The sequence below is a fragment of the Loxodonta africana genome, chromosome 4, assembly GCF_030014295.1.
Source record: "Loxodonta africana isolate mLoxAfr1 chromosome 4, mLoxAfr1.hap2, whole genome shotgun sequence".
NCBI lineage: Eukaryota > Metazoa > Chordata > Mammalia > Proboscidea > Elephantidae > Loxodonta > Loxodonta africana.
Window position 1 is genome coordinate 152,149,584 of NC_087345.1, and position 22,195 is coordinate 152,171,778.

General features: G+C 37.2%; 1 protein-coding gene across 1 annotated transcript in view; it reads left to right on the forward strand.

Annotated features, from left to right (window-relative positions):
• The window catches only part of CDC123 (cell division cycle 123), a 61,682-nt gene that overhangs the window by 5,713 nt on the left and 33,774 nt on the right, over positions 1 to 22,195 (forward strand). Inside the window, exons 3-6 of the mRNA XM_003410581.4 lie at positions 10,247 to 10,304; positions 10,849 to 10,881; positions 17,778 to 17,873; positions 20,160 to 20,266. Coding sequence (XP_003410629.1) covers positions 10,247 to 10,304; positions 10,849 to 10,881; positions 17,778 to 17,873; positions 20,160 to 20,266 — 294 coding nt within the window. The remainder of the gene's footprint in view (positions 1 to 10,246; positions 10,305 to 10,848; positions 10,882 to 17,777; positions 17,874 to 20,159; positions 20,267 to 22,195) is intronic.

The window sequence follows — 22,195 nt, forward strand, 5'->3', positions numbered from 1 at the left end:
TTTGCTTTATTTTTCTGAATAACACCTCAGGGTTTGTGAGGATAAAAAGACATAATGTATAAGGGATAGTGTATTAACCCAATGCCCAATATATTGTATGCTCTTAAGAAATGCCAACTGCTGTCATCATCATTATTAATATTAGTAGAAATGAACATTAAACAAACATACAAGTAAATACTATATACTAAGTGAGAAGTGCTTTGAAGGAAATGGTGGGGGGAGTCATTGACATTAAATTGCTGGGGAGCAGAGGATTGTAAGCAGAGTCAGGGAATTCTCTGAAGAAGTAACTTTTGAGTCTCTGAGATATGAAGGTTGGGTGGAAGGTAACCAGTTGAAGGGTGGAGGGAAGAATCTTCTAGGCTGAAAGAAAAGCATTAACAAAGGCTTGTAGGCATGGAAGATCATGACATGGTCAAGAAACAAAGAGAGGGTCATTGTGGCAGGAGCATGGAGATGGAAGGGGACAGCGGTACAGGATTCACAGTAGGTGAGATGGGGGAAGTGGTTTGCACTCAGGTTAAGTGTGTGTGTGTGTGCGCGCGCGTGTGTGTTGGGGGGTGTCATAGCTTACAATTTATTCTGAAGACAATAGGAAGGTATTGAAGGGATCTGAGCGGGAGAGTGACTTGATTTGATTTCAGTTTTGGAATATGATGGGTTACTTTGTAGAAAATAAAGACCAGATAGGAGGTTGTTGCATCGGACTAGATGAGACCTAATAGTGGTTTAAACTAAGATGGTGGACACTGAAGCAGGGAGAAGTGAATGGGTTTGAGATATTTTTTGATGATGGAGAGGAAGGTGTCAAGAATTACTCTCGTATTTCTGATTTAGCTGTTGGGTGAACGAAAATACCATTTACTGAGACTGAGAAAAGCTTCATACTGAATAAGGCTCTTTTCGATTGAATCACTTTTGTAGGTAAAAACTTGAAAATTATAGTTATAATTTAAGTGAGGTACATTTACGGATCTTAAATAGTATATTTAAAATATACTGTAAAAGAATAAAGGAGAAAAGAGTCCCATAGTTCTACTACCTAAAAGCAAATTCTTTTTACATTTTAGCATATTTTCTTTAGTCTTTTTAAATACGTCTTTTTTTAGCCTAAGTTGTGAGCATACTACTTTTAGGGTTTTATATTCTTTTTATTGAGCATTGTAGCATAAGCATTCTCTTGTATTTAAAAAATAACATGAAATTATTTTTAATGACTTCATAATATTCATGTATATGCATTTGCCATAATCGATTTAATAATTTCCATGGTTAGTTTTTAGACATTTAGGTGATTTACACCTTTACTGAAAAATAATGCTTCAGTGAATGTATTTTTGCATAAAGCCTCATTTGCAGTTAGGATTATTTCCATAGAAAAGATTCCCAGACACAAATTATAAGGCAAATAACTTTCACTAATGGTTGTATCAGTTTATGCACTCTTCATTAGTGTAGTAGAATACCTATTTCAGAAGATGAAATTCCTGAATTGGACAGTTTTCAGTTTTCTTTAAGTTTCAAAGTTATTTGTTGTATAAAACCAAACCCACTGCCATCGAATCGATTCTAACTAATAGCGACCCTTACGGGACAGAGTAGAACTGTCCCATAGGATTTCCAAGGCTGTAATCTTTACGGAAGCAGACTTTCACATCTTTCTCCTGAAGAATGGCTGATGGGTTCGAACTGTTGACCTTCCGTTTAACAGCCCAGTACTTTAACTACTGTACCACCAGGGCTCCTTATTTGTTACATAGAAGTTAAAAAAAAGCAGAACATGTCTGAGTATAATTTCATCAGTCTCTAGTACCATGAAATAAGTGTGGACTTTTTGCTCTTTGCACTCGTACCTAACCTCCTGCCACGAATCGCCGTCTTATGTTTGCTCTCTCTGTCAGTCGGAATGATTTTGGTTGCAAGTCATAGAATATCCAACTTTAAAAGTGGCTTAAACAATGAGGCAAATATGTTATTTTACATTAATAAGAAACTCGAAGGCGTGGCAGTTATTGGAAAATTAAGGCGTTCAGTGATGTTAGGACACTTTCTTGGTTTTCCTCCCCAGAGTACAAGTTAGCTGCAGTATTTCCATGTATCATGTCCTCCCTCATACCGTCACATCCAGAGGCTGGGACAGGTGAGTTCCTGTCTTGAATCCATTTTTAAGATCAAATAAAACTTTCCCTAGAGCACTCTAGTAGACCACTCCATTGGTCAGAGTCGGGTCACAGTTCATGGAAGGGAGATGGCATAACCATGATTGGCTTGGATTAATTTATAGTTACCATTTTTTTTATTACAGTTGGGGAGAGGGCCATAAAGCACAGAAGCACTTAATACCTGAACAGATTTCGTGGCTATTGGAGTCTGCCATTGTCCCTAATTCTACATGCTCCATCTCCCATTACTTTCACGTATAGTACACCAGAATATAAGCACTCTAAGATGTTTACAGTTATAACGTAGCAGAGAATCTGGGCTCAATAAGTAATTGTTGAGTGAATGAATGAATATGGTTACTTCACTCTTTTCCATGATAGCCTATACTAAGAGTCAAATGAGTAGTATAGACCAAGGATGCTAACTGGGTTTATCTTGTTTACTAGCTCAGATCTATTGGTAATGGTTAGCTGGAGTGATGTGTTGAGAAGCATGCCGAGGCTGTACCCAGGATTCAGTGAGAAGGAAAGCTTGGTTTTATTATTATTGCTGCTGTGAGTGTAGGAGAGGAGGCAGATGACATGCATTTCTGGTAGAGAGAGTGATTCATTTTCACTCTTGGGTGCTTCCTATGAGGTGAGCGCTGAGCTTGCTACTGGAATAACAAGATGAGTGGGACATCCTACCTTGGGAATCCAGGCTTGGTAACAAAGCCAAACATGAAAATACACATCTGCATTCTGTGTTTTTTTGTTTATTTCTCTCTTTCATTTCTTTGTTGTGGTGAAAACATACACACCAAAACGTCTGGCAACGCAACAACTTCCACATTTACAAGCTAATGCTGAGTTGTGTTTTGAAAAATATTTTGTAAAAAAAGCATCAGGTAGTCTGGTAAACAGGGTTTTTGGAGTTTAAATAATCATTGTAAGCTGAGGTGATCCAGGAAGTTTTTATAATAGAGGTGATACTTGAACACGGCTCACAGGTTGGTCTGACTCAGAGGATCTCTCCCCTCCAACTACTAATCCTCATCATCCCTATTGGTCCAGGGTTCTTTCTTTCCTGACCCTATCTCCCTTAAGATAGGATAATGATAGATACCAGTTATAAAACACACATTATGTTCATATTTTAAATCTTCACAACTACGTAGAGTAGCTGCTGTTATCCGTTTTATAGATAGAGGTGCAAATCTCTTGACCAACAATGGCAAAACCAAGACATTCAGACTGTGTCTGTCTTCTCCAAAACCAGTGGTCTTACCGCTGTTTTCCAAACATAATTTTTTTTTTTAGACATCAATGCCTTTGTTTGTAATATTTCTTCTACCTCGAAGACCTTCTTCTATATTCCTGATAATATTTTGTCATATATTTATGCCTTCACTCCCCTACTAAGTGGTAATCTCTTTACGTTCAGGGACTACGTTACAGATTTTGGCTTCCCCTTCAGCGTACCGCACCAAGATTTATATTTATAGATTTGATTAGTAATAACACTACCAGACCTTGCTAGATATGATAGATATAGAAAATATAAAATACTTCAAAATATAAATACTGTATTTTTATCCAGTCCTTAGTATTTAGAGGTTTACTGTAGAAAGCCAAATCTTAGTAAATTTGCAAATTTATACACTTTTTTATCAGAGTGACCAAGTTTTAAAACATACCCTCCAGTAGACATTGCAATAAATTCTTCTGAAGAACTATACGAATACACTGCTTACAAATGTTTTAAAAATATATTTTGTTATACTAAGAAAAATCATAAATGATTTTTAGAGTGATAAAATACATTTTTCAAGTTGCCGAAGTACCTTTTGTATTGTAAGACTAAGTAAACCATGATAAAGTTAATGACGCAGTTAAATATAGAATGTGGCATTAAAGAGAGATGTAAGAGAAAGAAAGCCTAGCTGATTGTGCAGAGATTCCCAAGTCGATAGTGTGTTAGTATTATCTTTGTAGTATAGGACGTGGTTCTTAGCCTTGTGAATCTGGAAACTCAATTCTGTAGGATTACAAAGAGTTTATTATGATCTGGGGAACGGACACACATTGACCAAAATCATAACAAATGATTGATAAACCAGTTTGTCAATTTCTTGATTTAAGGAGGAGGATATGTCTTTCTAATGATTGCTACCGCTTGGAAGAACACGACACATAGTACCCCCTCAAAAAGTATGAACTGAATCACTCTCTGTAGCTTTATATTTCCTAACTATATACCTGTACTATTATTTCTTAACGTTTTCTCCATTATAGATATTATTTCTTGACTTTCTGTTCTGAAATTTGAAGATATAGCTCTCTTATACCCTCTTAACTTTTGTTATAATTCTTGGTCAAGTCAGTAGTCAATGTTTACAGTGTTATAACATCTCTCTTCACTACTCAGCTATGTTATGTATTACAGTTACCTTTTTTTTCTTTTATGACTCTGTTTTCCCCGGAATGAATAATCACGTTTTTGTATTTGCTTTATTTCCTATGTGTCTATCACTAATAGTTTGCAGATGTTCCAATAAATCATATGCCTACTGGCTGTCTTTCTAAATACTCAAGTACAGTTTCAAATCTAGCCAATTCCATTTTTTCTTCCCTGGAGATCTCTTAGGCAACCCTCCATCTTCCTGTTCCAGTCTGAGCTGGCAGTTCTCCAGGTGTGGCATGCAGCTGTTAACCTGGGACCTTTCTTCATTATTCTTCTGTGTTGGATTTTATGGTTTTTCATACCACATTTTTGTTTCTCGGGGTTTACTTGTTTTATTGAAGCACATGCTGCACAGTGCACAGGAGGGATGTCTTTTGAGTGTTTGCATGTCCGTAAAAAAGAAAAAAACTTGATTTTACTCTTATATTTGATTATTTGGTTTAGCTTAGTAGGGAATTCTAGGTAGAAAAGTAATAGTCACGAGTTTGAGGTAATAAAAATGAGTTCCTTGTACAGTGGTGCCTTGCATGTTGCTGTGATGCTGGAAGCTGTGCCAGTGGTGTTTGAAATACCAGGAGGATCACACATGGTGGACAGGTGTCAGTGGAACTTCCAGGCTTAGATGAACTAGGAAGAAGGCAATCTACTGCAGAAGAAAAACTGGCCAGTGAATATCTTATGAATAGCAGCAGGACATTGCCTGATACAGTGCTGGAAGATGAGCCCTTCAGGTTGGAAGGCACTCAGAATACGACTGGGGAAGAGCTGCCTCCTCAAAGTACAGTGGACCCTAATGATGTGGGTGGAGTAAAGCTTTTGGGATCTTCATTTGCTGATGTAGTACGACTCAGAATGAGAAGAAGCTGCTGCAAATACCCGTTAGTAATTGGAAGATGGAATGTATGAAGTATGAATCAAGCAAAAATTGGAAATTGTCAAAAATGAAATGGAATGCTTGAAGGTCAATATCCTAGGTATTAGCAGAAATGGACTGCCAACTGGGCAATCATATGATCTACTATGCCAGGAAAGACAAATCGAAGACAAACAATGTCACATTCATTATCAAAAAGACCGTTTCAGGATCTATCCTGAAGTATAGTGCTGTCCGTGATAGGGTAATATCCATATACCTACAAGGAAGACCAGTTTATATGACTATCAATTCAAATTTACACACCAACCGTTAATGCCAAAGATGAAAAAATTAATGATATTTACTTACTTCTACTCACCCAGTGTCCGTTTGTCATACTGTGGTGGCTTGCGTGTTACTGTGATACTGGAAGCCTTGCCACCAGTATTTCAAATACCAGCAGGATCACCCTTCATGGACGGGTTTCACTGTAGCATCTAGACTATGATAGACTAGGAAGGAGGACCTGGCAGTCTACTTCTGAAAAAATTGGCCAGTGCAGTCTGAGCAATTAAGATGCACTGATAATTACTGGTGATTGGAATGTGAAAATTGGAAACAAAGAAGGATCTGTAGTTGGAAGATACGGCTTTAGTGATAGAAACAACACCGGGGATCATATGATAGACTTCTCCAAGACCAATGACTTATTCATCAGTTGAAGCTGAAGAAAATCAAAACAAGTCTGCGAGAGCCAAAGTACAATCTTGAGTATATCCCATCTGAATTTAGAGACCATCTCAAGAATAGATTTAATGCAATGAACGCTAATGACTGAAGAACAGACAAGTAGTATGAAATCAAAAACATCATGAAGAAAGCTAAAGGTCATTAAAAAGACAGGAGAGAAAAGAACAAAATGGATGTCAGAAGAGACTCTGAAACTTGCTGTCAAATGTAGAGTAGCTAAAGCAGATGGAAGGAATGGTGAAGTAAAGAGTTGAACAGAAGATTTCAAAAGGCAGCTAGAGAACACTAAAGTATTATGATGAAATGTGCAAAGGCCTTTTTGGTTTAGAAAACCAAAAAGAAGAATACACTTGGAATTTCTCAAGCTGAGAGAGTTGAAGAAAAATCTCAAGCCTTAAGTTGCAATATTGAGAGATTCTATGGGGAAAATATTAAATGATGCAAGAGGCATCAAAAGAAGGTGGAAGGAATACGTGGAGTCCTTGTGCCAAAAGAATTGGTTGACGTTCAGCCATTTCAGGAGGTAGCATATGTTCAAGAACCGATGATATAGAAGGAAGAAGTCCAAGTTGCACTGAAGGCATTGATGAAAAACAAGACACCAGGAGTTGGTGGAATACCAGTTGAGGTGTTTCAACAAACGGACACAACAGTGGAAGCACTCACTCATCTATGTCAAGAAATTTGGAACACAGCTACCTGGCCAGCCAGCTGGAAGGGATCCGTATGTGTGCCTATTCCAAAGAAAAGTGATCCAGTGGAATGCAGAAATGATTGAACAGTATCATTCATATCACACACAAGTAACATTTTGCCAAAGATAATTAAAAACCAGTTGTAGCAGTACATCGACAGAGAACTGGCAGAAATTCAAGTTGGATTCAGAAGAGGACACGGAACGAGGTTTATCATTGCTGATGTTAGATGGATCTTGGCTGAAAGCAGAGAATACCAGAAAGAGATGTTTACCAGTGTTTTATTGACCATGGAAAGGCATTCAACTGTGTGGATCATAACAAATTATCAATAACATTGTGAAGAATGAGAATTCCAGAACACTTAATTATGCTCATGCAGAGCCTGAACATAGACAAAGAGGCAGTCGTTCGAACAGAACAAGGAGATACTACATGGTTTAAAATCAGAAAACGTGTGTCGGGGTTGTATCCTTTCACCATAGTTATTCAGTCTGTATGCTGGGCGAATAACCTGAGAACCTGAACTATCTGAAGAAGAATGTGGCATCAGCATTGGTGGAAAAGTCATTAACAACCTACGTTATACAGATGACACAGCCTTGCTTCCTGAAAGTGAAGAGGACTTGAAGCACTTACTGATGAAGATCAAAGACCACAGCCTTCAGTATGGATTACACCTCAACATAAAGAAAACAAAAATCCTCACAACTGAACCAGTAAGCAACATCATGCTACAACAGAGTTTGAGGTAATAAAAATGAGAGAAGATTGAAGTTGTCAAGGATTTCATTTTCCTTGGATCCACAATCAACGTCCATGGAAGCAGCAGTTAAGAAATCAAATGATGTATTGCATTGGGCAGACCTGCTGCAATAGACCTCTTTAAAGTGTTGAAAAACAAAGATGTCACTTTGAGGACTAGGGTGCATCTGACCCAAGCCATAGTATTTTCAGTTGCCTCATAAGCATGCGAATTCTGGACAGTCAATTAGGAAGACCAAAGAACAACTGATGCATTTGAGTTATGGTGTTGGTGAAGAATATTGAATATACCAAGGACTGTGAGAAGAATGATCACATCCATCTTGGAAGAAGCACAGCCAGAGTGTTCCTCAGAAGCAAGGATGGCAAGACTTTGTCTCACTTACTTTGGACATATTGTTGAGAGGGACCAGTCCTTGGAGAAGAACATCATGCTTGGTAAAGTAGAGGATCCATAAAAAAGAGGAAGACCCTCAAGGAGTTGGATTGACACAGTAGCTGCAACAGTGGGCTAAGCATAACAAAGATTGTGTGGATGGCGCAGGACTGGGCAGTATTTTGTTCTATTGTACTTAACCGTTGCTGTGAGTCAGAACAGACTGGATGGCATCTAACAGCAACAACAACGTGATTTTGAAGGCATTGCCTGCTGTCTTCTAGTATGCTGCAACGTCCCGTGTCATTCTGATTTGTGTTTTTTATTGTGAGATGTTTTTCTTTATGAAGGTTCTCAGTATTTTCTCTAATGTTTTTATATTTAATGATAATCATCTGTGTCAACCATCAGTTGTGACTTAACACGCCACCCCAAACTTAGTGGCTTAAGACAATAACTATTCTGTTTGTGAATGATTGTTCAACTGGTGTTGGGAGACAGTTCTCCTTCGTTCTCTCATATTATTATCGTACATCTTCAAGCAAAGGCACTGCCAACTTTTATCCCTGACTGTCTTTTTAAGGATGTGTTTTATATATTAAGCTGCCTTTGAAGATGCAGTTTCTCTCTTCCAAGCAGAGAGCAGATTTGTTTTCTGTCCAATATAATGAAGATAATGTCTCTTTTCAGGTAAAAATTGGGCGGATTTACTTGCAGCACATTGTAAAAGATGGGCTTCGTAAATTCAGGGCTCTTCAGTTGTGATGCAAAGTTGCTGTGTGCACAGCATCCACATGGACCACTCTGTGAGGGACAAGAAGGAACTGATATGAAGACGAAGCTCATGCTGCATGCCGTGTCATGAACAATAAGAGTCCTTTCTGTCTGACCTAGAAGTCTCATGTTTTCTGTCAGCATCTATGAAACTGTGGCAGGCTAGGCTGTTAGCTTGCAAGTAGGGTAAAATTTAGACCCTTCACAATTCTTTACTCTGGGCAGGTCTTCTGTTGCCCTTGTTAAGATCACTCACGTGGCTGCAGTCATCAGGTGGCTCAACTGAGCCAGTCTTAAAATGGCCTCACTCACATGTGTGGTGGTTGATGCTGACCAGCAGCTGAGCCTCTTTTCCATGTGCTTGCTCATCCTCAGGAAGGCCAGCTCTGGGGTCTTTATATGGCAGTGGCAGCCATTCCAAAAAGATGAGAACGGAAGCTATGAGGGCACTTGACATCGAGGCTCAGTATAACATGGTGTCACTTGTGCTACATTGTATTGGTCAAAAGGAGTCCTGAAACCAGCTTAGCGTAAAGGAATCCATTGCCATCAAGTTGATTCCAGCTCAGGATGACCCTGTATGTTACATATGTAATCTTCACGGAAGCCTATCACCAGACTTTTCTTTTTTTTTTGTGGAGCCACTGGGTGAATTCGAACCACCAACCTGTAGGTTAGCAGCTGACTGCAAACTGCTTCCACCTCCCAGGTACCTTCAATTAAAGGGAGAGGGAAATAAATGCCATTTCTTGATAGGAAGAGTAGAAGAGTCACCATGTAGAGTCACATAAAGAGATGGGAAAAATTACTGTGGTCATCTTTGTAAACAACCCATCACATCATCTGAATTCTTTTTCATTCATTGTGCTGTGTGCAATGTTTGGCCCTTTCGTTCTACAGACTTAGATTTTTAAATTTGGGCCATTTAAGAATGTTTTATCTTTGATAATTTCCTCTTTTCACTTCTCTTTTTCTGGAACTCCTGTTATTTAGATCTACTCGATTAATCCTGTGAATTTTATTTTTCTTTTGTTGTCCATCTCTTTGTTTTCTTTGTTCTACTTTTTGGGTAATTTCCTTGATTTTGCAATTCTTTTTGCATCTTTGGCATTCCTTACTTGTATGTTGGGATTGAGAGTTGTATCATTCTCATTATCATCAGAGGTAGTGTTTGAGGTTTTCTTTCCCTTGTTTTTAGTGATTTCTGAGATGAGAGCTGAAAGTTTTTATTCTGCCATCGCTTATTGGAAGTGTACTCTCATTTATTTCATATTGGTTTTTATTAGTTTCAGTCTCAGAAAGTGAACTTTTCCTAATGTTGCCCTCCAATTCTAAGGCTTTCTAGTTTTTTTATGTACTCAGTACACCTAAAATTATTACTCTGTGATACCAAAGCCTTTTTCTTTTCTTACGTTTTTCTAGGGAAGACCCACCAACACGTTCTCAGCCAGACAGTGATGATGAGGCAGAAGAAATACAGGTTGGTACAAAATAAAATGTCTGTTCTGTAGACTGTTCTAATTTAAGTGATCTCTGAAAAGGTTCTGACATTTAGATCTTAGCATACATTTAATAAAAGTAGAAAATTACATGAACATCTCACTTTGACATATACTTTTACATGTTTTTTGTTCTGGGAAAAGATGTCTTCTATTTATGTGTCATCGTTAGATGGAACACTATTTTTGGAAGCCAATACACTATTTAAAAAAATTTTTTTTTTAATAATATTTTATTGTCTTTTCAGTGAAGATTTATTTACATGGCAGTTTAGGTACCTGTTTGACAATTTCGACACAAATTATTCAGTGACATTGGTTACATTCATTACGATGTGTGCACATTCTCAGCACTGTTCATGGTTGTTCATTTCCATTAATCTAATTTATCTGCCCCCTTACATTCTCATCTTTGTTTTCAAGTAGTTATTAACTGTTTGGTCTCATACAGATGATTTTTGAAAGGAGCACAGTACTTATACTATTTAAATCTAATGTCTTGTTTCCGTCCTCTTCCCCATGCAGTGGTCAGATGATGAGAACACGGCCACACTGACGGTAAGAACAGAGCAGCCCCTCCGTGAAGACAGCCTCACACTGTCACACAAGGGTTAGCGTTAAGGATTAAATGCACACCTCTCTAAATCCCCATGTTCTCACCATTTCAAATATCTTTTTCTTTGTGAGCTATTATGTGTTATTTTGAAAAAAAAACTTAAGCAATTGTTTAATGAGTGAACATGGTTTGCCCTTTTTTCCCCTCTGATTACAGAGGAAGTATTCTAGATGTATATGTGATGCTTGGATTTATTTCTGTTGAGTATTGAGAGAAGACATCAAGCCTAACGTTAGATTTCTGAGTTTCTCTGGATCTGTGGAACCTAAATCAAAGTGAAAAAATCTATACTTACTTATTCAGTACAAAAATCTATGCTTTTTGTACTTAAATGACATAAAAATTACAGTTCCTTTTAAGTGAGAGCAGAGAAGTACATGACTTTAACCAAAATTTTATATAAAAACGTAGAAGTTGATTAAACATAGTCTTTCAGAGTAAGAGTGTTCTTGTCAATTTTAACTTAAAATATTTTTCTTAAAAAATATTTTAAGGGAATGACTGAGCAAAAAGTATACTTCTAAAAATACAGTAGGTAAATGCCCTGAGATAAAAGAGAAAGATTTTTATAAAATTTCCTAAAAATAAATGTAAAGTCACAAAATAGAAAACTAGCTTTAGGAGAAGGGTATATTCTAATGCAACTAAATAAGAAGACGCTTTTTTTTTTTTTTTAACGAAAGAAGTATAACAGTTTCTGTGGTACCAGAAAAAAAAAAAGTGGAGATACGTAAAACCAATATATTTTCTTCAGTATACGTAGAAATGGAAAGTTTGCATGTTTATTTTACTCTGGATATCATGCAGGTCAATTGCTCTTCCTTTATGAGAATTTAGTTCAGTTCAGCATATACCTTATGTATCTACCATATTCAAGGCACTATACTGGGTACTGTGAGGTAAACAAGGAGCCCTGGTGGTGCAATAGTTGAGCACTTGGCTGCTAATCAAAAGGTTGGCAGTTCGAACTCACTCAGCAGCTCCATGAGAGAAAAGACCTACCGATCTGCTCCCTTAAAGATTACAGCATGAGAAACCCTATGGAGCAGTTCTCCTGTGTCACACAGGGTTGCTGTAAGTCAGAATCAACTCCACGGCCTACCACAGCAACAGTAATGAGGTAAACAAAGCTGAATATGATTTGATTTCTGTCATTAGGGAGCTTATAAACCAGAGAAGAAAGATGACACAAAGCAGGGGTTCAATGACAAAGTACTGACAAAACAGAGAGAACAATTACAAGTCAAAGTATCTTGAAATGCTTAAGGGAAAAAGTGGTATTTGACCTGAACCTTAAAAGTGAGAAAGATTATCAGTGTCAACTCATGGTTTTTAATATATGTAGATAAATAAACACTGAAATTAATAATATAAGTGTGTCTGTGTGTATGTATGTGTGTATATTTACCAAACTCTGTCCACTGAGGTCTAGAAGTAATGACATCATGGTAGCAATGAGTACACTTAGTGGCCTGATCTTGGTTTTCTAAATACCATTCTCCACTAAAGGAATCAAAGCTTCTTGGAGAAATTTAGTACTGCAGCTACTCCGTTGCTCTTGAGTCAATTCCGTGACCCTATAGGACAGAGTAGAGCTGCCCCATAGAGTTTCCAGGGAACAGCTAGTGGATTCAAACTGCCGACCTTTTGATTAGCAGCCACGGCTCACTGTAGCTCTTAACCACTGTGCCAAGTTAGGAAAGTAAAATGAGCCTGAAAAAACATATGCCAGAAGGTAAGGAAATGCTCAATGAATGCTAAAAACCAAAAAAAAAAAAAAAAACCTGTTGCCGTCAAGTCGATTGTAACTTCTAGTGACCCTATAGGACAGAGTAGAACTGTCCTGTGGGGTTTCCAAGGATCAGCTATTGGATTCGAACTGCTGAGCTTTCACTTAGCAGCCGAACACTTAACCACTGCACCACCGGGGCTCCAAAAAATGATGTGGACATGACAAAAAAGACCCAGAGCCAGCTTGAATGAGCTTTCATTGGCCAAAAAATTTGAGCGTTATAACAAAAAATGGTGGTAATGATAATAATAAGTAGTAATAATAATACAATGGGACAGAGTAGGACAGCCGCATAGGGGATTGAATAAGTAATAGTAATAAGAATTAGAGTCCCTGGGTGGCACAAGTGGTTAAGTGCTTGACTAGTAGCTGAAAGGTTGGCAGTTCAAACCCACCCAGAGACAACTCAGGTGATAGTCCTGGCAATGTGCTTCTGAAAAATCACAGCCTTGAAAACCCTGTGGAGCAATTCTATTCTGCACACATTGGGTCACCATGAGTTGGATTTGACTTGACGGCAACTAACAACAAGAAAAAACAATAAGAACTGATGATCCCGTACTAACATAATGATTAAATTAGTTGGGGGAGAAGGGAAAGCCCTTTGCAGTAGAAAAGGCACTAACTAAAGGATGTAGCTGGTGGAATTAGAAATCACTATTTGACAGCAGCCATTGTAGTAATGATTGAACAGATGTTAAAACTAGAGGGTGAATATTTGATGAGAAAGAATATTTGCGTATTCTGAAAGTATCTCTCCCCAAATTACTTTTTAGTTACAAAGGGAGAAATAACAACTTTGCAGTGGAAAAACCTGGCAGCTACCATCTTAACCAAGTGACCAAAGTTAAACTCATCAGTGAGGGGACAGAGCTGTTTCTGTGCTTCTGGGTAGGATGTATCAGGAAAGACAGCATCACTGGTGGCGTCCCTGCCAAAACTGCACATCTCATCGTGAGGAAACATCTAACACACTTAACGTTTTAGAAATTGTAGAGACTAACTGCCCTCCTGTGCTCTTCAAAAACGTCAGGATTGTGGAAGATAAAGAATAGCAGAAAAGAACTGTTGCAGATCAAAGAGACATGACAGCTAAATGCAGTGTATGGTCCTAGATGGTTTTTTTTTTGCTACAAAAGATATTAGGACAATTGGCAAAAAACTAGTAAATCCTATAGGTTAGGTAATGGTATTGTGTCAGTGTTAGTTCCCTGATTTGGTAATTTTATTGGGTTATATAAGAGAATATACTGTTTTCTAGGAAATACACACTGAAGTATTTAGGGATAAAGAGAGATGATGTCTGTAACTTAACACTCAACGGGGGAAAAAAAACTCAGTTGCCATCAAGTCCATTCCGGATCTTGGTCACCACATGTGTATGTACACATGTATATATGTAGAGAGAGAGGAGAGCGGAGGTTGGCGGAGAATGATAAAGCAAATGTGGTAAAATGGGAAGTCTGGGTAAAGAGTATAGAAGAATTTTTTGGGGGGTGTTGGGGATTGAATTGACCAAACTATTCATTCATTGACTAAACATTCAGCTGGCCAAACAGTGAATCCTTCACTTAATATTCATGAAAGCGTTGCTGTTTGAAGAATAGAAAGATGACTGCCCTAGTATTTGAGAATCCTTGATACTCTTCTTGTAACTTTTCTGAAAGTATTTCAAAATGAAAAGTTGACAACAACAACAAAAAAGTGGTTTACTCTCATTGGTGGAACTAGGTGGAGTAGAGCAGGGAACTCACTCATGGCAAACACCTTAATAGGAGAAAAATGTGAGTCAGAACCTAGGGTGGGAAAGTAAAAGATACTGTAAGAATGATGAAGAATTCAGTGGTGTTACTACATAAACATTGAATTAAAAATGATTGGGGGGAAGAAATAACCGAGGTGGGTGAATCTCAAAAACACAGTGACGAGTTTAAGAAAGTAAGTTGCTAAAAGTATATAGAATCAAAAGACAGCATTTATGTAAAATTTTATTATTTATGGATGAGCACACATATCGTAAGTATAAAGTCGTGAATATAGAAGTCACCCAATTTTGAAAGGGTGATTGCCTGTGGGGAGAGAGGGGGAGGATCAGGGAGGAGAACAAGGACAGAAGAAGCTTCATTTCTATAGCTAATTTTTTTTTTCCTTATAAAATTTAAAGGTCTGAATCACATACACCAAATTACTTAATTTTTGGATCCAGAAACATGGGTATATATATTTTTTGTAGATTTAAAGCACTTCATGATTTTAATAAAAAATTAAGAAAAGAAACTTACCCTTTGTGAATGAGGGAGATGCAGGAATGCTGTGCTGGGTAAGGTTGGAAAGATCAGTGAGTCCACATCACAGAAGGTCTTCACATATCAGATTGAAAACGTGTGTTTCATCCCATTTGCGATGGAAACCTTTTCAGGGACAACTGAGGTGCTACATGTATTTGAAATTGGTAGTTGAGCTGTGCGCTTAAATGAATTCTATTAATGAAATCGGTTGAAAAGTAATTTTCAGGGAAAGGTAAAAAGGCACGACTCTCATACAGGTAGAAAAGTCTTTAACATACTAAAGAGCCTATTTAACTCATAAGGGAACCAGGCAAACATATTAACTGGTTCAGAAACCCCCAGACAGATACATTCATACATCAGGAATATTGAAATAAATACGTAAATGAGGCGAAGCTGGTTTTGTCCCTCTCCATTATAGAAACGTAGACCATTCCACCTCTTCCAGACAGGATGGAGTTTGCATGTCTGTAAGAATTATTTTACATTGCTTTCACTTCCCTATGTTTCACTTAGTTGTAAAAGAGCTGAAAAACCAAGCTAGAATTAGATTACCTGGGAGGGTGTCCTGTGAGTTGATAATCCATAGACTTCTGGTGAAGCCTAAGTTTTTCTCTACGGTGCGTAAACTTTAAGTTTGTTTTAGGACCATTATGGCAGGATTTCCTAAAGCTGACTAATTTGAGGATTTGAGGGAACTGATCACATCTTTTAAAATGTAATATGTAAATATAAAGCAAACCTTAGATTTTAAGTTTTATGGGCTAGGAACATTATTTTGCCCTTGAAGGTTGAGCCCTTTTATGTGGTAAGGTTTGTGTAACTGCCATTCAGAGGAAATACTGCCGATGCAGATCTAAGTGGTGGTTATTGATACCACTTTAGGGGAGACAAAGCAGCAACTTCAGGGGATTATAAGGAAATTATTGGTTTAATGTAAATTGTAATGTACTTTGATGGGGAGAGGTAAATGGAATTTTTAATGCTTTTATTCATTTTGAAACCCTCTCTAAAGTGCTACAGTTTTATTCCAAGTATCGAAGTTAAATAAGTAGTCTAGCAGAAGATTGAAACAATGGAAGGCTAGAAATAACTAAAAAATACTGTTCACCAGTGTGAAGATCAGACATGTTCAACAGAAAGAAATGTAGCCTAGTCTGCACTTAATCTCTCCCTTCTTTACCCAGTTGTTGGGTATAGTGGAGTCCGTTCTGACTCATAGCAGCCCCACCTGACAGAGTAGAATTGCCCCACAGGGTTTTCTTGCTGCAATCATTACGGAAACATCACCAGGTCTTTCTCCCACGGAGCTGCTGGGTGGGTTTGAACTGTTAACCTCTCGATTAGCAGCCTAGCGCTTAACCAATGCACCACCAGAGCTCCTTTACTCAGTAGCCCTTTGTTTAAAACTGATTTCTACCTTGGGGGATACGCTGCCATTTTTAAAATGTACGTTTCTTTGATCTGTTTCCCAGACTCTTGTCATAGTTTTCTCTCTGTGTTATAACTAGGTTAGGTCTTGAAGGTCAGCATAAACCAGTTGATTTGTTCCTGGGCAATGTAATTTAGCTAACTCTAGATCCATTCTAACTTTTTTGTATGGAAGTTGTTTATTAGCATTAATGGAGTTTCTCAGAACTTGCAATTGCCCAGTAGGGGGCAGCAATTATAAGGGTGATAACCCAAATAAGTGGCTATGTGAAGAATATGTTAATATTTTTCTGTTTTGTCTTTCATCTGAAAGCTTCACTTCCATCTCTCTTAAAATGATTTATTCCTCCTTTCTCTTGTTTATTTCTGTGCAATCCTCCGGTGGTGGCATAAGTCTCAAAAAAAAAAAAATTTTTTTTTTCAAGGCAGTGCAAAATGACCATCAAGTTTAAGTTCCTTAATCACTTCTTCTTTTAGTCATTTGCTTATATAAAATAGGAGCCCCAGTGGCACAGTGGTTAAAGGGATCGACTGCTAAACAAAAAGTCAGCAGTTCAAAACCACCAGCAGCTCCTCGAGAGAAGTATGTGGCAGTCTGTTTCCACAGAGATTTACAGCTTTGGAAACCCTACGGAATCGCTGTAGTCAGAATTGATTTGGTGGCAGTGGGTTTGGTTTTTTGGTTTGGTTGAACACTTAGAATGTTTTAGTCACCTGATTATATAAAATGTATTTTAAAATCAACCGAAAAGGAAAGAACATTTTTAACTTGACCAAAGTTCTATTTCTGAGTTTTGTTTACATTAAAACTTGTCTGGAAATAGCAGTGTTTAAATACAGTTTATCACATAATTTTTCATTCTCATAAAGCCTTTTGGAGATCTGTCCGAGATTCTTTCCCTCCAAATGGGAAGGCTTCTGGCACTTTAAATATGGGGTGTTGTTTGTAAGAACTGGAGTATGTGTACAGGTAGTATTCCATCTGCCTCGTTTCACTTAAATATTGGTTTAAGTAGGTATATTTTAAGAGATTCATTCCTTCCTCGCATTCCTAGATGCTTACTGAACTCTGTCTTTTTTAGCTTTGTGAATTTGATCCTTTTGGAAAGTGCCGTTTGAGCTGTGCCCCTCCGTACCCTCCCCTTCTGGTTAATGTTATTTGATCTATGATTTTATTTAGCTGAGTTCAGAAGCTCTGATAGTAATTTGTATTCTAAATTCTGTTTGTAATATCCTAAACTATAAACTTGAGATTTTGATCTTGCTTTCCATGTTTATTTCAATTATATTGATTTGCCCAACTGATTTCTTTTCTTTCTTTCCGTAGGCACCAGAATTTCCTGAGTTCACCACTAAAGTTCAAGAAGCTATCAATTCCTTAGGGGGCAGTGTATTTCCTAAGCTTAACTGGAGTGCTCCAAGGGTAGGAATACATAAGTGAATTTCTTACTGTTTGAATATTCTTTGTTTTGCTATTGATTTCCTTTTATATTCCCGTCGAGGGTCTAATTATATTCCTAATTCTAAAAAAGATGCTCTGGAATTTATTACTATTTTCCCTGTTATTTTATTTTTCTTGTTTTGGTATACACTTTCCTAGGTTTGTGAAATGCTGTTCTTTCTGGCAAGAGACAGTTTCATCCTCTTATACTGCAGATTGCGTTAAAATTTTGAGATGCATTCTCTGTACTTTTTAGAATTTTAATCATTCACTTAAGTTTAACAAAAAGGCTTTTTGTGTTGAAAAGTAATAAAAACAAAAATGTCACAGGATCTAGAAATAGAGCAGTTTGAGAAATCAAGTGATTATTTTCTTCTTGAATTATATTTTATTAATGTTACATTGACAAGATTTTTTGAAAAGTTAAGGTCTGGAAAAATTTACTTTTTTTTTTTTTGCTAATCTGATAGAAAACAATTTTATGTCAGCAAAACTTATTTAATGAGTTGAAGACTTATTTGTATTTTCGAAAATCATCTCATACATTTTTCTTATTGTAAAATTAATAATGAAATGTATTGAGTCTTTGTTTTATTTTACTTTTTAAAATTAGTCATACGTGTACATAGTTTAAAATTTCAAGGAGATCTGGAAGCTTGCTACAGAAGTCAGCAGGCCCTGGCACCTCTTTTGCTGCACTGTTTCCCTCTCCCCAGAGGCAACCACTCAAACATTTTAGTAGATTATTCTGTTACTTACCTCTGTTTCTTGCTTTTCAACTTTAGGTATTATTGACCTTCCACTCAGAAACAGAAAGATTCAGCTCTCTTTCATCTCTTGTCCCTGTTATTTCTATTCCCTCATCCTCATTATAGTTATATCATAATTGTGGTTAGATCAAGATGTAGTATTTACAATTATTATGATACTGCAGACACTAAGCGTACCTCCAATATACATTTACTATAATTACTTGTAGTAGAATGTATGAGTACTTGTCCTGGAGAAGGACATCATGCTTGGTAAAGTGGAGGGTCCGCAAAAAAGAGGAAGACCCTGAATGAGATGGATTGACCCAGTGGCTGCAACAGTGGGCTCAAACACAGCAGTGATTGTGAAGATGGCACAGACTGGGCAACATTTCATTCTGTTGTCCACAGGGTCGCTGTGAGTCAGAACTGACTCAGCAGCACCTAACAACAACATGATTACTTATGCTTTTTATTCAACATTTTATTTTTCATGGAGTTGATAACTGTCGTGTTTGTTCAGGTGTGTGATTTTCTGTGTACATACTGGGTTTTTTTCCCCTTTGTGAAGCAGATGTGTGTGTTCAGTACACCATCTGTAACCAGAAGTTCATCATCTTCTTCACTGGGAAAAATTATAGCGATGAATAAGTTATTGAAACTCATTTTGAGTCCTTCAGTAGTCAACTTTTTATCTATATATGAGAATATTTCTAGTCATTCCTTGCTGCTGATCTGGATTGAGGCTTTCCACTTAAGGTGGGTAGATTATTTGTTCATTTATTTGTTATTTTTGAGTGCAATCTAGGTACCAGTGCCTTCTTCCATGTAGCGTGGAGAATTGGGTAGTTCTTGCAGTTATTAGTTTTCTTAAAATTAAGTTGATATCCTGTGTCTGATCTGTCTATAGGAGGGGTATTTTTTTTTTTAAATAAATTAATTAATCTATCACTTTTAGGCATGTTTCACTAAACTTTATGAGACAATCTGCATTTAAAGTTGTGATGGTTCAGAATAACTCACCTCGTTCTCTCTCAGACTTGATAGACATGTGTCTTCATTGCCCTAGTCATCAAACTTCAGGTGTTCCAGTTGTCACTTTCCAGAAACAGGAAGAAAGAATGAACCTCTTTTTCCTTAGAGAGTAGCTGTTCAGGCTATTTCTTTACTATCTTAATAGTCCAGCTCGTGTATCAGTGTTTCTGATACTTCTTGCCCCTCTTCTTTCATCATCAGTAGGAAAAACATTGGAAAGTGGGCCTGAGCTGAAGGGCGAGGACCCTAACATCTCAATTTTCGTAACTGAGTGTCTGATATGCATTGTAATGCTCTGTTGTTTAAAAATGCAGTTTGGTATTAGACAATATAGTTAAATTTCTTGACCTTTTTTTTTAAGCCAGTGAAGTCATATGCCTTATTGATTTGTTTATAGGCTTGAGCTTCAGTCATAGCAGCTTGAGCTTCATTCATAGCAACTAACTTGAAATATTTATTAAATAGCATGTGCTTTATCGTTTAGGATGCATACTGGATAGCAATGAATAGTTCTCTGAAATGTAAAACCCTCAGCGACATCTTTCTACTTTTCAAGAGTTCTGATTTCATCACTCGTGACTTCACTGAACCGTAAGTATGTCTCTTGTTCTCTGATGTCAGTAGTTTCAGTATTTGTGCAAGTTTTTCTACAGGTGAAATTCCATGAACAACAGTTCCATGTAACAGCACTCTTTCGTGTTTCCCAAATGACCTATTAAAGCAAACCTGTCTTTTTCTTTTAAGGTAAATGCTATAAGATGAATATCTCCATGTATCAACTACTTTCTATATCTCTGAACATTAAATATTTTAGTAATTTTTTTCTTATTATAAAACCAACATGTGTTTATTTTAGAAAAACAAAATTAGAGTCTATTGGTAAACAAAAACAGGAAATGTAAAAACACCCATCATCTCATCACAATTGGCTCTGTGTATTTCTAGGATTCTTTCTGTGGGTAGGTATAGTATAGATATACCTGTCCCCACCCAGATCTTTTTTTTTTTTTTTTAACAAAAATGGGATCAAATAGTTCATACTGCTTAGTAGGCTGCTTTTGTACTTACCAATATACAGTGAATATCTTTACAGGTCATTGAGTACCTTAATCCCTCATTATTTTTAGTTCCTGTAAGAGGATTCCACTGTATAACTATAGCATGATTTGTTTGACCAATACTCTATTCTTAGGCATTTAGGTTAATTCCTAATTTTGAATATTACAATCTGCCATGAAAGCCTTGAGCTACATCTTTGTGCACTTCCATAATTATTTCCCTTTAGGATGTGCATTTCTAGAAGTGGAATTGCTGTGTTTTCTTTCTTTTGCCAGTTACTGTAATGCTAAAGAACTCATTTGCTATCTGCATTGTAGGCCTCCTTGGTCAGATCCCCTACAGTGATCTTTGTGTTTCTTTTGTTCTGTTCTGGAATAACAATTCTTCTGGACTCCTCAATCATTCCCATTTTAAATCTGTTATCTCAATTAAACTAATCTTTTAACTGACCTCTAATGTAAAACATATCACAAAATCTAGAAGCTAAGCAGGAGAACAGGGGTGAAAATATTGCATATGCATGTCACTCTTCCCCATCCATTCATTTTAGTTTGCCCTGGCAGTTCGCCCTCAGGTATTTTTTTGAAGTGGAGCCTAGCATAAATAGATGAATTCACTGCATGACACTTGTGCACCAACTCTTTACGCCTGAATGCTGCAGCTTAGGCATATGGTGTTAAAAAAGTACTGTATTAATTAATGAAAAAGGAAGCAAAGTAACTAAATGGGTATGGCTGTATTGCAAGTTTATTATAGAAGGATTTTACCTATATTGGAATTTCTAGTTCATTTACAGAAAAAATATTATTTTGACATTTGTCACTTTTCTTTTTTTAATTGTGCTTTAGGTGAAAGTTTACAGAACAAATTAGTTTCTCATTAAACAGTTAATGCATATATTATTTGTAACATTGGTTGCCAAATGAACAACATGTCAGCACTCTCCCTTCTCGATCTTGGGTTCCTCATTTCCATTTGTCCAGCGTTCCTGTCCCCTCTTGCCTTCTTGTCCTTGCTCCTGGGCTAGTATGCCCAGTTAGTCTTATATACATGGTTGAACTATGTGTGTTTTTGTTTGTTTTATGGGCCTGTCTAATCTTTTGCTGAAGCAGAACCTCAGGAGTGACTTCATTACTGAGTTAAAAGGGTGTTCGGGTGCCATACTCTTGGGGTTTCTCCAGTCTCTGGCAGACCAGAAAGTCAAGTATTCTGTGTGTGTGAGAGTTTAAATTTTGTTCTACAATTTTCTCCAGTTCTGTGGTCCCTGTCAGAGTAGCCAGTGGTGGTAGCCAGACACCATCTAGTTGTGCTGGCCTTAGTCTGGTGGAGGCTGTGGTAGTTGTGGTCCATTCGTCCTTTCAAATAGTTGTCAACTTTGTGTTGGCATAGATGTTATCAAATATTTAGTAGCTCTTGTTTTGGTAATATTATAGTAGCATTATTTTAGGAGGTACTCTCTGA